Source organism: Lepidothrix coronata, unplaced genomic scaffold (genome assembly GCF_001604755.1).
Source record: "Lepidothrix coronata isolate B3197 unplaced genomic scaffold, Lepidothrix_coronata-1.0 Scaffold65, whole genome shotgun sequence".
NCBI lineage: Eukaryota > Metazoa > Chordata > Aves > Passeriformes > Pipridae > Lepidothrix > Lepidothrix coronata.
In genome coordinates, this window is record NW_016690245.1 from 2,995,545 (window position 1) to 3,013,878 (window position 18,334).

An 18,334-nucleotide genomic window follows, 5' to 3' on the forward strand; every position below is an offset into this window, starting at 1 on the left:
GTGATACTGTCTGAAAGATAAGGACAGATAACCAGTAACTAGTTGTGTCAAGTATTAGTTCCAAGTATTCCTCCACTGCAGGCCTTAGGCATTTGCTTTTGGGCATGTCTATGCTGCAGTCTGGTGGCATTAGATCAGCTCATGCAGATGAGTAGGACTCAAAAAGTTGTCTGAAGCATCAAGAGCAGTCAGGTTGCAAAGATTGTCAGTACAAGGCTGTCAGTACAGCCTTGTGTATTTTCCATGGCTGTCTCCTACATTAAGGTCTGTACTGGACAATCTTCTTTGATGCTAGTACCTAGCCTAGCAGAATGAAAGGTTACTTAGGCTCATCTTCACAGGCTTGTCTTTCCATACTGCAGTCATGCTTCCCTTGTACTTGTATGCAGAGGTATCCTTTTTCAGGATTGGAAAAATGCTGGATTTTCACATCCATTCCCTCTAACTTTTGGGTTACCGTATGAATTAATGCCCCCAAAACAGCACTTAGAGAGCTGGTTTTCCATTGTAAATCTGAAATTTTTATATCAAAAGAACCTGCTGTTATTGTTTCTTAGTGAATGACTTTCATCGGCAAATCTGATTGATAGAGAAATTTAGATCACACAGAACTCTTGGGTTTAGCATTAGTCCTCCTTTCCTCTGTCATTTACTGAACTCTGCTCATCATTTCTGTTATTTATGACATAATCATAGTCCTTTTTATCCTTTGCTGCATATAGTTCTGAAGGAGAAAACCCCACTTTTTATTCCTTATGTAACCAACAAAAAAAAAAATTCTCCTGATTACTTATTTATTTACACATTTATTGGTAACCCTCTGAAATTGTATGTGAGGTCATGATGTTATAAATACATAAGATTTAATCAGAAATAACACTAAAAAACTTTAGTATGAAATCTCAAAAAAATAAGTTGCCAAAGTTGGCCTATTTTTTTTTCTTCTCCCTGCATTAAGTGAATTACATGCTTCTTATGATAATATTTTGTTATTACTGCATGCTTGGCAGGAATTGTGTTACTGAAGATGATTCATTCATAATTTTCCTAGCAAGTGAACCTGCAAAAGGAAGTTTTTATGAAATACTTTTACAGGTAATTCTCTTATTTTCCTTAGAAAATGTTAAATTTGATCTATTGTGGCAGGTATAGGAATCAAGGGCTAAAATCCTAGTTTATTTGTGAATAATTTACAAAATGGAAAAAAAGAAATCATTTATATTCTGATTGAGGTGCAAGGCCAGCTGAAACTAGCATTTTATGTTTGTAAATACTGTGGAATTACAAGAGGGTTCTTTGACACTGTTAAAACTCTTCAGTGATGCTGAAGGATAAATCTGTCCATCCCTTTCCTGAGTTAACACAACACGTTAAATTTTACAGGCTTCTGTTCTGATAGCTTTGCTTTTTTTCTCATAGAATTTGTGACTGCACTTACTTTCTACATTATAAATATACTTTTTAGTGTTCTGCCTCTTTCTTACCCGGACAGTTCTTCTTTACCTCATTCATTGTATTTTCCATGTTTTCATTACCTGTAATTCTTTGCATAAAACCTGCTTTTCTTCCCTTCCCTGGCAGAATAATTTCCTTCAGGCTTTACTTCTCTGTGTGTGTGTGTCTGTGTGTACATGACACCACTTATTCTTTCTGTCCTGTGTATCCCTCTTGTCTCATTCTTCTACGTGTAGTCACATTTCCATTGTTTTGTGACAGGGTGCTGTCACTTCACATTTTTCAGTGGAAGTCCAATAAATCCTGTAGTATTTACTGGAAGTACCTGCTTCATTTTCTCACTTTGATGCCTGCCTTCTGAGTTTCTTTTTCCATTTGAAAAGTTGTGGTTATTTTTGAGCTCATAACTAACAAATCTGCTCCCCTCCAGAACTGCCATAGTCCAGGTATGTTTCTGCCTTTGGACATCTCTCCATAAGTGCTTTGATCCCCTAGGAAGTACTGTTCATCCATCTTTCTTTTATATTTTTCAAAATACTGCTGACCTCAAAATCCCTTTCTAAAGTAGTAATAAAATAATAATAAGTATTCAAAGCTGCCAAAAAATACCATACCATTCAATATTAGTGACACTCTGTTTCAGATTTTCAGATAATGAGAATTTTTTTCATGCTGTCAATAAACTACTAATTGCTTGTTGGATGTTGTGTGTACATAACATACAGTTTTTATGTATATGTTTACTACAAAGGTCCAGACTTCTAAGTAAGTAATCCTTTTTCCTCTAAGCATAGCTCTTTTTTCTATATTAGACTTTCAGACTTAGGTAGGTGCATGAATTAAAATAATTCAATAAAAAAATTCAATCTCCAAGAACTTTTAACATTTCTGAATGACTGAAGAAGCAGATTTACGGTGGAATTTAGAATTTAGTTTCATAGATACTGTGATGTCTTGATAGTTACAGGATGAGGCCCAACCAACACTTCCAGCTTTTCCTGTAAGAGTGGTAAGAGCAACAATGGGATAATCTGAACAAAATGGGAATCAGTAAGGATTAGTAAAGAGAATATGTCCACATTTATAACACCTTCATATCTATTGGGTGGAAATATATATCTGCTGTAAAACAGCTTTTTAAGAATAGCTAGACTGAGTTTATAGACTCGGCATGTGATTTACTCAGCTTTCTAACTGTTATATCTTTTGAAAAGTACTAATGGGAGATTTACTTGATGTGTTTTACACAAACTTTTTAATTAAAAAAGGCAAACCCCTATCAGTGGCACTGTGTTCTCATATACTTATGAGGAGAAATATAAAAGCAGAAAGGAGACACTTTCCCAAGAGGTTATGAAACATGGCTTAACCAGTTTTTCTGAAATAGCCTTTTTTTTTTTTTTTGCATACTCTTGCTCTGGGAGCAAATCTCTCCTACCCTTAATCAATGGAAGATGAGTATCTTATGACTGCCACATCTCTTGTAGTTAACCTCCTGCATAATGATGCTCATGAGAAATGTTTTCTCTCATTTCCACTGAGGTAAGTCTGTGTCTTTCTGATGCTGTATGAGAGTATGCCTTTTCTAGAGGGCACTAAAATTTTACTGCTGGGTCTGAGCATGGGAGAAATCTCAGCAGCAGCATCTGTTGTGAGCACAAGCTCTCCTGTGTTCTTTGATCTCTACATTGGTTTACAGTAGACCGTAATCACATTCCTTCTCTTCAAGTACTGCACAGATTTCTATCCACATAGAGCTTGTGGATAAGCAATGAGGTTTGCAGAAAATATAACTGAGGGACACTGCTGGAGTTTTTTTAAGACATTGCATTTCCCTGGGGTGCTGGTATCAGACATAGCCAACCCAGCTCAGTTCTGTATGTGTCCTTGAGTGACATGGTCTGTCTGGTTTGGAAGCTGGGCTCTCTACTCCAGGTGAAAGAAACTTGCACAAGACTGAAAACACAACTCCAACTTCATTGCCTTTTTAAGGCCAGACATGCTGCTTTGATCTTTTCCAGTCTAATATGCAGTAAATGTTTAGTCTTACATTATCTCTGTCCTCCCTTTTTCTTCCTGCCTCTCTCTCCCCCTTTAGAGCTCTACATCTCTTCTCAGGGTGAGGAAAAAATAAGATGACAGGTATAAATCCAGTAGGATATTCAAGTTCTGTATTGACAAACTACATCAAAGTGAATCTACATGCCAAAAATATGAGGAAAGCTGTTCTAGGAGAACATGAGATGCTGAGAATACATGGAGGAAGTACCACCCAAAGCTGATCTTGTGCTCATCTGCAAGCATCAGTTACTGCAGCTGTTAGCAAGAGGGCTGCATGAGATGGGCTTCAGTGAGGCAATACTGCTGGTCCTGTGTCTGCTCAAATGCAAGATGGTAAGTACCCAAATAATTTGTTCTCTTCCAAATGAAAGAGAAATTCAGCAAAAATACAATCCAGTTATTAAAAAAAAAAGAAAAAAAACCCCGACTCTGTATGAGCTTTTGAAGTTCTGCCATCAGTAGTAAAATTAAGAGCTGTTTCAGGCTGTTAGTTTTAAGTAGAAATACCTGATGTATTCATAAAACTGTTCACCACAGACATTGTGTAATTTGTGGTGATATTTACAAGAAATTATAAAAACTTATTCTTTTTGGAAACAAATGTAGTTACTTTAATTGTTTCAAATCTGGATAGGTCTTGTAGCTTCATATAATGTCATTTTATCTATCCATTCATCATGCTCTTGTGAAATAGCAACTAAAGGACTGCCTTCTAGGGCAGCTAGCAGCAGAGTCCACTGCAGCACTTCCTGTGCAATTATTTTTTCTCAGTTTGGCCCTATTTATAGTTTTTGCCTAGGGTCCCCCTTTTTGAATATTTTTTTCAAATCAAGTAACCATCTGAAATATTAATTCCTCTCAGTTACTAGGATTGACTCCAAAATTGCATTTGTTAGTTTTGTCCTTTGTTTTTTCCTTCAATTTACTTTAGTGAATGGCTCGTACAATCAGTGACTGTTGCTGTGCAATATCAGTTTTGTTTTATTGATATAGTGTTTGCATTTGGCTCCTACATTTTCAAATTATGATAACTTATATGACTGTTCTAGAGAGGAATTGTGGTAATGTGGATAAAAGAAATTTGATTTCAAAGATCAACATTTTCATTTATCTGTAGAATCAGGAAATACTGATCCTTTTACAAAACTGTAGTTTTAAAGAGTACATTTTTAAAAATCTTTTTCTGAACAAAATTGAATACCAGCATTTATGTAGTTTACTGAATCTTTTGTCATGCGACAGTTGCATTCTGCTATCCCTCTTCCTTACAGCTTCCAGTAAAAGCTGTGTAAATCATTTTTTGTTGTAAGTAAGCAAGGGCAGTGGTAAACAGGAAGAGATGCTTAATCACAAATATGATAATTCTCATTAGTAAATTATAATTTTATCTCTTTCCCACACTGTGTGAATTGATCCAGACTGCAAACTGTTGTATGGAAGAATCCTTTACACATACCAGATTGTTTAGAGAATGTGTTTTACTTTCCAGAATCAAATACAAATTAGTGCTAATCAAATTAGTGCTTTTCCCCATGATGGTACAAGCAAAGCATTTATTATTTCAAAGCAGCTTTTTCTTCACGCTTTTACGAACTGTGTCACTTCTTAGGAACGAACTTCCCGGCCAACAGAGCTGAATTTGTTAAAGCATCGCTTCGCAGAAGCAAGTACAAAACGGGGTTTTAAATAATGACGGGAGACCTGGGCGCTAATGGCAGCCCGTGAAGGGCGTGCAGGGCGGGTGTCACTGTGCGGGCCGGTGTCGCTGCGGTGCTCGGCCGGCCCGGAGGGTGGCACTGGACCTCCACGCACCGCCCGCCCCGCGCGCCGGGACCGAGCCGGCGCGGAGCGCAGACAGCTCAAAGGTGCTGCCTTTGCTCGGAGTCAGCGCTCTCGGTCGTGCTTTTTGTCAAAATATTGGCACTATTTTTGCAAAGTGGCTTCTGAATGGTTTTGGTGAGATAGGCGCGGTGCTGTTTTCCCGAGAGTGCGTAAACAAACCTCAGCCTGCTCTCTGCGTTCCCTTACCCGGAGATGGGCTGGAGTGACAGCCGTGGGTGTGAGCCCGTCGATTTCGGTCTGGGATGACACTGGGAGCCAGGCCATATGTTGTTAAGGGCAATACACAAGAAAAGCCAGGTTAGGAAACCTCTCCTCTAGATGAAGAGTCCTCTTGTTGCATTTCTGGTTTTTTTTCCCCATGGGAAAAAATTGCCTATAGGTGCATTTGCAATTTTCATACGTGGCCTACTCAAAAAGATTTTGCAGAATTTAAATATGATTGTTGCCCAAAATATTTTGCTATAACATCGTTGACTGCAGGTCCTGATCTACTATGTTCAGCTACTCAGTTAACAGGGCTGTTGACAACAGCCATGTCCAGAGACAGTAAATGGGCCAGGGAAAAGTGGTGAAAATATCACAAATTTTTCTAATGCATTCTGGAGGGACAATGATAATGCTACAGAATAAAGAAATCCCACATCTCTAAGGAAACTTTAAGAATAAATGTTAAGGCTTTGGGGTACTCAGTTTTGACCTTGCTATTGATCTTTGAATGATAAAATCTTTCTTCAGAACAAAACAAAAGACTGAATCTCTAAATGAACACCTACCTTAAGCCCCTAGTTCTGTTCATAGGAATGCATTGTCAAGATGAGGAATTAGTTAATCCTGAAAGAGGAAAATTTTTTTCCTTTCTTTATTTACATTTTTTAAAACATGTTTGTTTGTTTTCCTGCTCAGCTCCCCACGCCTTGTAAATTGTGAATTTCTCTTTTGGCTATGCATGATAAGGAAATCGGTTTCATTCTACAAGTGTAGAATGAGTTTAAAAATCATAGTTTAAAAATATCAAAGGGGTTGATCTTCAAATAATTACAGTGATCTGACCGTTGCAGCTCTTTCATTTTATAAACTGAACTGTAAGTTTAAAGTGACGCTTACTGTGGTCTCACCCTAAAATGAGCAGTAGGGTGAAAAATTAGTTTTTACGGTGAAGTTGGTGGCAATTGCATTAGATTGTTAGTAGTTTGGAATGACAGCGATCTCAATACTGTGACTACAATCCCGAATGTGATACTGTTCAGGGTTAAGTAAAATACACAGGAAAAGGAGTATATAAAAGGGACTGAGGCATGCTGAGTTGCGGCACTGAAGTATTTCACTATTGGGCTGTCAGGGTTAAATGTTGATTGCACGAAGCTGGAACAAGCCGTGCTCTCCGGGCGCTGAGACAGTAGCGAGGGTTGGCCACAGGAGGCACAACCGGTGTGTGCTACAGGGAGAGATTTCCCTAATCCCTGCGGGGCTGGGCATGGTGAGATGGAGATCAGCTCTGGGCCGTGTCCTTCTCCACCCCCCGCCCCGTCCCAGCTTTTGCTAACCCTTCTTGTCTTCTGATTGCATTGATCCTCTGAGAGGGCACGCTTCTGCTTGGGCAGGGCAGCGTCAGTATTAAGAGATCAGAGCTGGCTTTCTCCCAGCCTACGTGAATGGATTTGGTGTCAAGGGCAAGGAAGGCAGCTGCTGCTGCCCCAGAGCACCACCCACCCACCTGTTCGCTGGTGAAAGTGTTACTGGCCCCAGGTGAGGCTCCTGCCTTTCACGCTAAGAGTCCTCAGAGCACAGGAACCCTGAACATGCTCCCTCAGGCCCAAAGTGTAGTGCCTGCCAGAGAGCTGTACTTACCTGAACCAGCAGCGGAAGTTTCTTTTGTTCCAATTACAAGGGATTCTTCCATTCCTAAGCAGGACCCAGCTTAACTTCCCATTTCCGTGAAGTTTATGAGTGATCTTAAATTAGAATGTCATCTGATAAGGCACTGTCTTATGACAACTAAACATATCTAATGGACAGTGGTTCCATAGGGTACAGTAAGTGTCCCTTGAATAAGGGATATTATAGCATAGCTTCCGAGGGCAAAAGAGAAAAGAAGAAACAAACCGTTGCTGGCTTTCAGGAATTTAGACTCCTATTTCAAACTTAATTTAATTCTTATGGAGAGAGTCCCTGTAGGAGCAGCCAAAGTTTAATCAGTAACACAACAGCGATTTAGCTCAATTCCCAGTATCTTAGTCATATGGAGAAGCTGCTGCAACTGATTAGAAACCCCATTTCATTGAAATATTGCATGGAAGCTTGAAAATTCCAGTGTGGAAAGGCAACAGTCACTTCATCATTCTAGATCCCATGTTAACGCATCACCAACTCTCACATTCAAAGCCTTTTTAGAGAAATTTAATCATTGGGGGACTAATAACCACCCACAACCCTGAATTCTGAGTGATTATTCTAAACACAAATTAACAGATCTGGGCCATTACTACCCCAAACTGAATCATTCATAGGGGTGAGAGAGAAGAAGAAAGGCAATACTCCATGGGAATGTCTCAGGATTAACTGCTTTTGTACATTTCCAAACACTTTGGCAATAGCATCCCCTGTGTAATAAATTCCTCACCTAGTTCCTTTCACACTGCTTACAGGCAGATCACTTAGAAGTTTACAATATACACTCAAATAAGATTTTCCAAGTTACAAGAATTATTCACTTCAGGTAATTTTATTCTTTTATAATCTCTACATATTTTAATTTTTACTTGATAAAAGTCATAACAGAATGTATAAGTATTAAAAAAAAAAAAAACAACAAAAACACAACACAAATCAAAGCCAGCAAACAGTTGGTCCCCAAAGAATAAAGCAAGCAATCAGTTCAATAAACACACTTGATTTATTTTGTATAAAAAGGGTTAAGATTACAACTAAACTTTTATAAAAAGTTTAGCATGATTAAGTACATCATTACACTTTTTGCAGAAATGTATTATTTCTGCCACTATACAAGAAAACTCTAATTAAAGAGTTCACAAGGTTTCACTCATATATATATATTTATATATAAATATATACACAGCATTCAGTCCTAGGTTTGTGTCAGAAAGGTAATTTCTGACCACAGACTTTCCTAAAAAACTGAAAACTGGATCCTTCTGGTACTCACGCTCCACCTTTGGAAAAAAAGGCAAAGTCTGCTTTAAAATGGGCAACTCCTTGTGAGATTTTTGTTTCGCTCCCCACGTTGGGAATAGTATATAAAGGAAGCCTTCCAACTAGGGAAAGGGTATTTAAGAGTCTCTTCATAAATAACTAGGTTCAGTCCAAGTTGAAAAATGGGGTGGGGATAAAGATCAATCTTGATTTTTTTCTTCTTTATTAATTTTAAAAGGTCCTTTTAGTTGAACGTGGATCTTCCCCTCCAGATACAGCTGAAAAATAAATTCAGCACCTCAGAAAAAAATCCTGTAGACATTTTCTTGTGCAAAAAAAAAAAAAAAAAAGTCATCAGTGGAACACCTGCAAGAGATTGAAGAGAGGCATATTTAGGAGAATGCTAACAGGGCAGAGATCCGGACAGACTGGCGCCAGAGAGGAAGCCACAGTTTGAACATTTAACCAAACACTCAGAGATTGGGCAAACCCTGGCGTCCAGATGCAACACATACACGCTCACACACTCTCTCTCAAAAACACAGATTGAACATTAAAATAACATACACTCCAGGGAGAGGGTAGAAAGAGGATTCTCAGTCCAATCTTTATTTAGATCTCTGTAAACGCAATGCTCAGAGGCGCCAGTCTGCCTCTTAGAGCAATTATTTGATTAAAAGCAGTCATTTATTTAACTGATAGCGCAGACAATCCCACATCACAGAATTTAAGGAATTGTGCCAAGATTCCCAACTTAATCAGTCACTTTTGCCCGGAAAGTTAAGACTCCAAGAAGAGATAAGAACTTGCATTAAACAGCGAGCAAGATCAGAGCAGCCTGTGCTGCTGGGTGAACCTCAGCGACAGACACACTCAGGACCTTACAACCCAGTTAGTAGCCTTATTTCTTAGTAATTACAAAGGCATCTCGTAACAAACTTTTAAGACAGACTTTCAGCACTAGCCATCACGGCTCCCGTTCCCCGGGGAGGCACTTTTTACGCGAAGTTTAGAAATAAGATCCACTGCACTCACCGTTCGGTTCAGCCACAAAGTGCTTTGCTGTCGCCTGACATGAGCTCTGAGGGGAACTCGGACGCCTGCGACGAGAAAAGAAGAGCAGGGTAAGGGCGAGGTGGCCGAGCACTCAGGGAGCCGGGAGCGGGAGTGTCCCGGGTCCGCAGCGCTTCCCCCATGGCACGTCTGGATACATCCGCGCCGCGGGGACACGGCCCGCGCCACCCGCGTTGGGGACATCGTTAATGCTACCCGAGCTCCCCGATCCAGGTCAGCGGCGAGCCGGAGCGCGGGGGAGCCACGTACCTGTAGCGAGAGGATGCTGATGTCTGTGTTAAGGGTGGTCAGAGGAGTTCTGGAGGAAGGGTTCTGCCCGGGTCTCTGGTGGTGGAGGCTGACGATGCTGGGGTGCGAGTCCAAGGCGATCTGCAGGTCGAGGATGTAGTCGATGACGTGCTGCAGGATTTCCATCTTGCTCACCTTCTTGTTCTGCGGGATGCTGGGGACAAGCTCCTTCAGCTTGGAGTAGCAGTCGTTCATGTTGTACAGCAGGCTCATGGGGTCATCCACGGGGGTCTTGCTCCGGGAGATACCCAGGTTGTGCTCCGAGAGGCCGGTTTTCCTGACGGACCGCACCGGGCTGAAGGCTTTCATGTTGGCAGGCGGGCGGGCGGGCGGAAGAGCACGATTCCAGCGGGCGAACTGAAGCGTGCGGGGCGCGGGCGCTGCCGTCCCACTGGGGCTCTGCCGGAGCTCGCTCTGAGACGCGGAGCTGCGCGCCCGCTCTTATATAGCGGCCACGGCCGGGCCCGGCCCGCGCTCGCTGCCATTGGCCGCCGCCGGCACGTCCATCACCCCGCGGCGCCCTCACTGGTGGGGCCTTCCGCCCGCGCAGCCAATCGCGGCGGGGGGCGTGGTCGTGCCGCACAGCTGAGGCAGTAAATAGTGCGGGCAGCGCGGGGCAGTGCTGGGGTGTTCTTGTCCTTGTCTGTCCTGTACCCTACACTGCCCCCCTGCCCCCCCCCCACCGTCCCGCACTGGCCCACATCCCACGCTGCCCTCCGCACAGACACGCTGCAGTGTGCGGGGCTGACGGTGCGGGACGCGCAGACCCCGCTACAGTGAGCGGTGGTGCAGGCTAAGCTTTCTCCAAGTCGTCGTGAATTGGAGCATCCCGTCGGTGTTTCTGTGAACCCACTCAGCACACGGTGCCGTAAATCACTGGCCGGGTCAGCAGCCCAGCACTGTAGGCTGCCGGTGTAAGCGGGAATGAGATAAATCAAGATTAAATAAACCTATAGAGCCCACTGCAGCTTTCTGCCGTGATGAGAACGGGACACTAAGCACCCCAACAAGCAGGCAGGCAGGCAGGCGCCGCTTCCAGCGCCCTGCTTCCCGAGAACGGGACTACTTCAGATGATACTATTAATTGGAGATCATTAAGCAAATGTGCATATTGGAAGTGCATTTACATGTATTACCCTTGAAAGGCTGCTCATCTGCGCCCTATCAGTGCTCGTGACACAGTACTGCCATTAATTATGCATAGATTGTTTCTGGTGACAAATGCAAATACTTACTACACGCTGTACTTTTAGCAGCTTTTGGCTGCAGCCACTGAAACATCTTCCAGAAACATTCCAGAGGAAAAAGTTAATTTATTTTGTTGCTGTTGTTGTTTAGCTAAAGTGACTTTGATTTTATTTTTAAGTTTAGCTCCACTGTATTTTCCTGTATTTTGCTTATACTACCGGCTGTGTAACAAACTGACACAGCCTCCACCCCCCATTTCACATTCTACCTGAGGAAAGTTCAACTCACGAAAGTGTGAACATATATATACAATTAATACAAATTAAATTCTGCATAAATTGCAGCAATTCTGTAATAACCCCACGGATACTTAAAGTACATTAGTGTTCATTGCAAACAAAACCGTAGTAACGGCACACATCCATAAAATCAGTGAGGATTGTGCTGTCAATCATAACTATTAAAAGCAGGCAAATATTGGATATATCTGCACAGTTGTTGCGTAGCTACACGAAGGGAGTCGGGGCTGCGGGGGTGGAACATTACGGACATTTGGAGACAAAGCTGAGAAGAGCCGCATCAGTATTTTTTCCAATTAACGTGGCATTCCTGAGCTGGTGGTTGGCTATTCTCTAGCAGGACACTTTGGTGACTGTCACACCAGGGTGTTTGCCCCGGGGATGTTCTCCGGGGGTGGACTGGAGGCGGTGCCGAGGCTGACAGGAACACAATTCAACGCGTTTTGAGACGCGAAGGGTGAAAGTGAATCTCGACGTTCAATCTGATAGGAAGACAAACACACTGTTCAAGTGCAGTTACAGAAAGTAAATAGTAATAACTGTTGTTATTGTTACTGTTATTATTATTAGTTACAGTAACGCTGCCAATTAACGACTCGATTAAAATCACCACAGAGCGACTTCAATCCTTTACATTGCTAAACTATCAATTGGTGGTAGTACTTGACCTGAGGCCACAGGTTTTAGTCTTGCAACATGCTTGCCTTTCTGTCTAATGAAGGCACCAGTGGAAGAAATTTTGACCATGTTTTTAGTGTAATAATAGCCAACGTAAATATGTTCATGCTTCTCCGATCACTGTCGTGCTTGGACAGCGCAGCAGCGCGGCAGCACCGGCCGGCCAGGCGCTGCAGAGGACCCTGTGCTAATGCTTTCGGTTTTCTACACCGAGGGCTTTTAGAACACCGGGAAGTTGTGTGGAGAGGCTAACCTGGCAATTTTCTCTGTCATCTAATGATTGTCATGTGCGCTTTCTGCACGCAAAGTAGCCCGCGAGCAGGCTGCGCTTCCCCCAAGCGAGCGGCTGAACTGGCTTTTTTGCTAACATTTAATTCCCACAATTCTGATTTTTTTAGCCCTGACAGCTTTGGCAGGGGCTCGCAAGCTCTGGAAGCTCCTGCGCTCCGAAGCAGGTTCCACGCGCGGTCCCGGCAGCCGCGTCTCTGCCGCTGCCCGCGGGGGGAACCCCGGGGGGGCCCCCGAAACCACCGGGGCTGCGAGCTGCTCCTCGGGGGCTTTTCCCCACGGCCCGTCCCAGGCAGCTCCGGGAGCCTCGGGAGCCGCGCGTTCGCCTCTTTATAGTTTTCAGCCGGGATTTTCACAGCCGGCTCCCAACCTCCGAAACGCCGCCGCTGCAAACATCTGGCAAGACCCGCGGCCGCCCAGAGCCGCGCACAAAGCGCCGCTTTCTCCTCAAAATCACAAGCGCGGGGCTGCGCGCCGCGGGCTCGGGGGGCCTCGGCCCGCCCGGCGCCAAGCCCGGGGCGGCTCCGGGTGCGCGGCAGCGGCGGCGGGAGCGCGGCCGCCCCGGGGGCGCCGTGTCCCCTCCCGCAACCCCCGCGCCCCGCCCCGCGCCCGGGGCCGGCCCGGACTGCGCGGCGCCAGCCCCGTGACATCAGCCCCTCGCCGCCGCCCCCCCCGCCCGCGCCGCCCGGGCCCGGCGGCGCCGCTCAGGCGGCTGCCATGGCGACCGGGGCTGCGCCCGCGGCGGCCGCCCGGCCCCGCTTCCCCCTCCCGGGCGCACCTGCAGCGGGGGCCGCCGCCGGACGCCCCGCCATGCTGCAGGGGGGGGAAGAGGGAATGTGGGAAGGGGGGGAGCCCGCAGAAAGGAAAGAATAAACCGGGAAAAAATCGCGGGGGGACGAGGGGAAAGGTCCTGCGTCCGCGGGAAAGGTCCCTCGGGCAGGGGCGACCGGGGCGGGAAGGAGCGGGTAGAGCTTCCCGGGCTGCGGTGCGGTTCGGTCCTGCCACACCAGCACCATCCCCTCACTCCCTAACAACCCCCCCCTCAAAAAAAAGTATTTTCTACGAGGAAAAGTCCCAGGTTTTTTTGAAGGCTGCCTGTCCTTTCGCCTTTTAAGGTCTTCTCAGCCCGAGGTCCCCCTCTGGGGCGTGTGCGGGGCGAGGGGCTGCGGGCAGAGCCCGCGGGGCTGGGCGAGCAGCGAGTTCCTCCGCGGCAGTGTCCCTTGCCTCTAATGAAATCTATCTAAAACATTCAGTAATAATGTAAATAGCTTTAATTGCCGAGTACTTAAGCCATCAAACCAGACTAAAAAAAAAAAAATCTGTTAAAATTGGCCCATTTCCAAGTCATTGACACCATCCAGCCTGTCCAAGTGGGGTGTCCAAATAAGTTTTGATACAGGAGTTTTCAGTGTACCAGGTAAAATATCTCGCTAAACCCGGCCGTTTTTAACTACCCTCTCCCTTTTGTTTGCCTCACATTTCCAATTCATTCAAAGAAAAGTTTTAGAAGTTTGGGGGTTGGCTTTTTTCTTTCTTTCTTTTGAGCGGGAGGGAGAGTAATGCATGCAAAATATTTAGTTACAACTTCTGCAAAAGGCACCGATCTGTAACAGCATTTTCTACTTTCACAAAGGATTTTCCTGTTACTTTTGTTCCGGTCACAAAATTAAAAAAAAAAAAAGGACTAAAGAAAAAAAAAAAACTTGGGGGAGAGATAAGGTCTGGAAAACAATCTGGAATTGCCAGGCTGTTGGTGGGAGCTCTGCGGGGCTGGCGTCAGGAAGTCTGCGCCGCCTTCTATTACTGTTGATCCAGCTTTGTGCAGCTGCACTCAGTACAATTAGCTTGTAGAAACAATCCTGCTGTAGGCAGCCTCTTCCCTTCAAAGTGCTTTTCTATACTGATCCCCTCACATCATGATGCTGGAAATCAAGTCACAAGCCGACCACTGTTTGGCCAACATCATCTGTGGGAATTCATTAACCTCCATCGCAGAGATGCAACAAGAGATTGTTTGTCCAGAACTAAACTTACAGCTTAATATGATGTAGTCCATACAGGAAAAAACCTGTGTCCCCATTTTTTCCTTTTTTTTTTCTTTTTTTTTTTTTTTTTTTTTTTTTTTTTTTTTTTTTTTTTTTTTTTTTTTTTTTTTTTTTTTTTTTTTTTTTGTTCATAACAAGAAACACATTGTGCAGCTTTTTATTCTTTTTTTCTTCAGGGGGTGGGGAATGTAGCTGAAACCAGGCATGAGCCGGCTCCTGCTAAAACTTTGCCATCAAACTGTTTTTTGGTTCATCGGGCTGCAGTTTCCATAGAAGCAACTTATCCCCGCGATCATCTTGTCGGGTGCACTTCGCAAGCTCATTTCCCGTCTGAGCTTGCTCCGCTGCTCTCGGATGCTGCAGCTGACACATTTCCTCCCCGTGCACTTTGCACCCACCTCATCCTTGCCCAGATGCTCGGGGCTGATTGTGCCTAAAAGGGGGTTTCAGCGCACTCCACAGCTGCCTTGGGGGAAGGGACTTTTTTTTTTTAAATTTTATTTCTACTTTTCCCTACCTCATTGCTCACTCCTTGCCACGCCGGCAGCAGCCCTCCCCCTGCCCCCGTCCCCGGCGCTGCAGACCCGGCTGGCAGGGGCGCGGCTGCGGCCACTGTCCCTCCGCCACGCGCGTGTCCCGCGTGTGCTGCCGTGTGCGACCGCAGCCGGTGTCCCTCAGCCCCGGGACACCGCTGCTGCCGTGCACCACCGGCTGGGGATCGGGACCCCTGGGTGCAATCCCACTGCTCCCGGGGCTGTTTGTGAATAACAAACATGGGAGCATGAGTCCTGCTTCCCGACACCGGCTCTCAGGGCGGTAGGGCTGGGCATCACTGCTGTCTCTCACTTCAGGTACCTTCACTGGCCAAGAGAATACCCACTGCTTTCACCCCACTCTGAGCCCCTCTGTGTTCTGCTTCAAGTAACAGATGGATGCACCTTCTCTGAATCCCATTTCCAAACTCCATTCTTTTCTGGGCCATATTTGCAAATGCCACGGATCTGCCAACTTTAAGATCTCTTTTCCTCTCCCCCCACTATGCTTTTGAATAATGTTGCTTTTGTACGGTATCATTCCCTTCATCCCCACTTTTAAGCATCCCCGATCTGCTGCTGTTAATCCCAAACCGCATGTTGTTGGAGGCTTGGGATATATTGTAGCAAAACATAAATGTTTTTTCATTCTTTTGAGACATTTCCATTTTCACTAGAAGTGTTGGACTATAGGATGGGCAGGCTTTTGTTCAGATCCTGTTTTGACATTGGTATCATTTTATGATCAGATTCCTAAAGTACTGTTTCGGAGTAAAATGCCTTAAACTACTTTCTATCACCACCTTGGAAAGAGAGGTGTTTCAATGTGAATTGCGTGGGTTTGCTGCATTTATGTCTAATCCAAATTCAGACACTTCAATTCTAATGTTTTCTTCTGTTTTCTAGGATTTCTCATTTCTGCAAGTAGGACCAGTGCCCTGAAGGCATTTCTACATGAACTGTTGCCTGTAAGGGGGCTGTTGCTTACCTGATCCTATGTGAAGAACAATGCCATGAAATTTTTCTGAGACCTGCATCTCTCTATCAGAGTAAGTATTACTGGTACAAGGTGTATTAGATCTGTGCATTAACTATTATGTTTGTAATCAAAGCCAAATACATTTCCTATATTTTTAAAAATCTTTATTAATGCAATATCTATATTTTAATTAAGTTACACATTGTCCTCTAGAAGTGTTTATAGTGAACCAGTTAGGTGGCTCTCTAACTTAACACAGTTGTGCTAAAATCTGGGATCAAGCAAGTTTACTTATTAGCACATGCCTTATGTAGCAGATGGTTTTCATCTAGTGTAGCTTTTCTAGTGATACCTTTAAATTAATGTAGGTCTAAAATGCTGCAGATTTTGCACTCCCCACCAATTCTCTGGAAAATCTATTCAGGATAGAAAAGAGAGAGGGGCCAGGCAAGAGGTTACTGACAGTACCTCACATACAGTAAGGAATAAACCAAGGAATAAAAATGGCCTAATGGCCTTTATTTAAAAGTTCTTTCATTTGTTAATTATCTGGCTGGCTGGTCCAGCTTCCCTCAGTCTCCCATTGTGGCCCGATTGTGATTTTTAGGTATAGGCCTATGGCAATAAGATGACAAAATGCTTGGCATAATTTCACTGAAAAAAATGGAGGGATTGGGAATTGAATAGGTGAGAGAAGATTTTGAAAATCTGTTCCAGGTATGTTTTTAAGGCCACCCCCCCAAAATATAAAGTTATGATAATTTCAAATACAGATGTGTTTGTGTAGTGTGTTCTGTGTGTTTTGGTTTTGCTAAGTAATAATGTTTCATCAGCACAGAGGAGAAATTGAGTCTGTACTGCGACTAGTAGTAGGGACTAGTGACTAGCTGTTGGTCAGTCTATAATTTTGCCTTCCTGATGGCTTCAGGAGGAAAACCTCAGTTCCATGGTGGAAAGCTTTGTAGTATTAAGCAGGTGGTACTAATTTTTTGCTTTACCAAAGCTACCGTTACAGGTTATGTCAAGACAGGACCCATAGCATTCTCAGTCCTTTTAAACTAATGTATAGACCAAAATTTTCTATGGTCAGGAAAGCCTAACTCCACTCAGGGTTTGGGTAGTGGAAGTGCAGCTTAGAAAATGTGTGCACTGGATCCCAAATGCATGTGCACCCTCATGAGTCCTGCTGAACCACTGTGAGTTCCAGTTTCCCAGGCTGTTAAAACTTTGCTTCTTTATAGGCCCAGACTGAGCATTATCTAGGTTAAGCTTTCTCAGTGACTGTCTCCTGCATAAACCCACTTGGGAATCACAAAATAGGTATGTGTCTAGATCTCTGGAGAGGCCTGGTCCAGGAGGTGTGTCAAGATCATGGTTAAATGCACAATGACAGCATGGAGCTTAGCACAAAGCACAGCAGCTGGAGCTGCCGGAAAGTTCAGGGGCAAAGAAGGAAAAGAACTGCTACTTTCTCATAAGCAGTTTTTCTCATGAGAGCACTTGTCCTGGAAGTGAGAGATTCAGATTCAATGTTCTCCTCATCAGAGGTGATATAAGCTCCCTCCTGCTTGCAAAGCAACCCTAACGACCATAGATAAGGCTAAGGTGGAGGACACCCACCCATCCTGTTCAAGCTTGCCACAGTAAAGAAACAGATGCAAATTTCAAAGGGCCAGAGGGATTATAAACAAGAGGGAGCCTGACATTGTAGCTCAGGGGTAGAGGCATCTCCTGGATGGCAAGAAGCCTGAATGCTGGGCCTGGCAAACTCACCCATTATTGAGGGTGAGGTTCATCTCACCTTATCTTAGCTATTTAGAGGTTTTGTGTCTAATCTCTCTGCAGTCAGTGGGATGAGAGAACAAGAGACACCTGCAGAGAGTGATTCATTCTGTGCCCATCCAACACCTCTCTCAGGATGGAACAAATCTCCTCACTGGGGGCTGTTGCTCTCCATCAGTTCTCGGCAGAAGATAGACAATCAATTTCAACCTGAAGCCTGCCTTATAGATGACAAGTGAGGTGGATTCCACTGTGAATGACTAATTTTTCTGATTCATCATACCTGAATTTAGCCTTTAAAATTTGGGTATGTAATCAAATTTAGTTGTTTGAGTTCTGTCTCTGTACCATGCTCATTCCTTCTAGCGGGAGGCTGGACATGGGTGGCTGTGATGAAATGTCTTGGGATGAAATATATATTTTACTGAGCCTGTAGATCCTAAAAGCCGTCTATGCCCCTAGTTTGCACTTGGGAATCCTGGTGCTGGATGTCTCAAATTTAAGTGTGGAACTATTAAATGTAATTGTGCAAACTACTTTTGTGGATAGTCTAAGTGACTAGAGGCACTATATACTGCTTTTAAGAGAAGAGTTAGTTGCATAAAATATGCATAAAAATATCTGAAGATGCTACAAAGTTACAGTTGGGAATTTCAAAAAACTGAAAGGCTT

The 18,334-nt window shown here is 44.2% G+C and overlaps 1 protein-coding gene and 1 long non-coding RNA gene across 3 annotated transcripts; one reads left to right on the forward strand and one right to left on the reverse strand.

The window, feature by feature from the left end:
- Positions 1 to 1,391: 1,391 nt before the first annotated feature.
- On the forward strand, positions 1,392 to 18,112 carry LOC108498889. Its single transcript, XR_001875341.1, has 4 exons — positions 1,392 to 2,997; positions 3,554 to 3,849; positions 15,808 to 15,950; positions 17,726 to 18,112. It is a non-coding gene; the product is annotated as an uncharacterized LOC108498889 (long non-coding RNA).
- On the reverse strand, positions 8,062 to 10,295 carry ID2 (inhibitor of DNA binding 2, HLH protein). Of its 2 annotated transcripts, none has more exons than XM_017818147.1 (3): positions 9,832 to 10,295; positions 9,544 to 9,608; positions 8,062 to 8,786 (listed from the first exon to the last, which is right to left on the reverse strand). In XM_017818147.1, the coding sequence occupies exons 1-2, from the start codon at positions 10,177 to 10,179 to the stop codon at positions 9,552 to 9,554; spliced, it is 405 nt and encodes a 134-aa protein (XP_017673636.1). In that variant the 5' UTR covers positions 10,180 to 10,295; the 3' UTR covers positions 8,062 to 8,786; positions 9,544 to 9,551. The 2 variants fall into 2 exon arrangements, with proteins under 2 accessions (XP_017673636.1, XP_017673635.1); XM_017818146.1 differs by having other exon boundaries at positions 8,062 to 8,874.
- Positions 18,113 to 18,334: the final 222 nt, after the last annotated feature.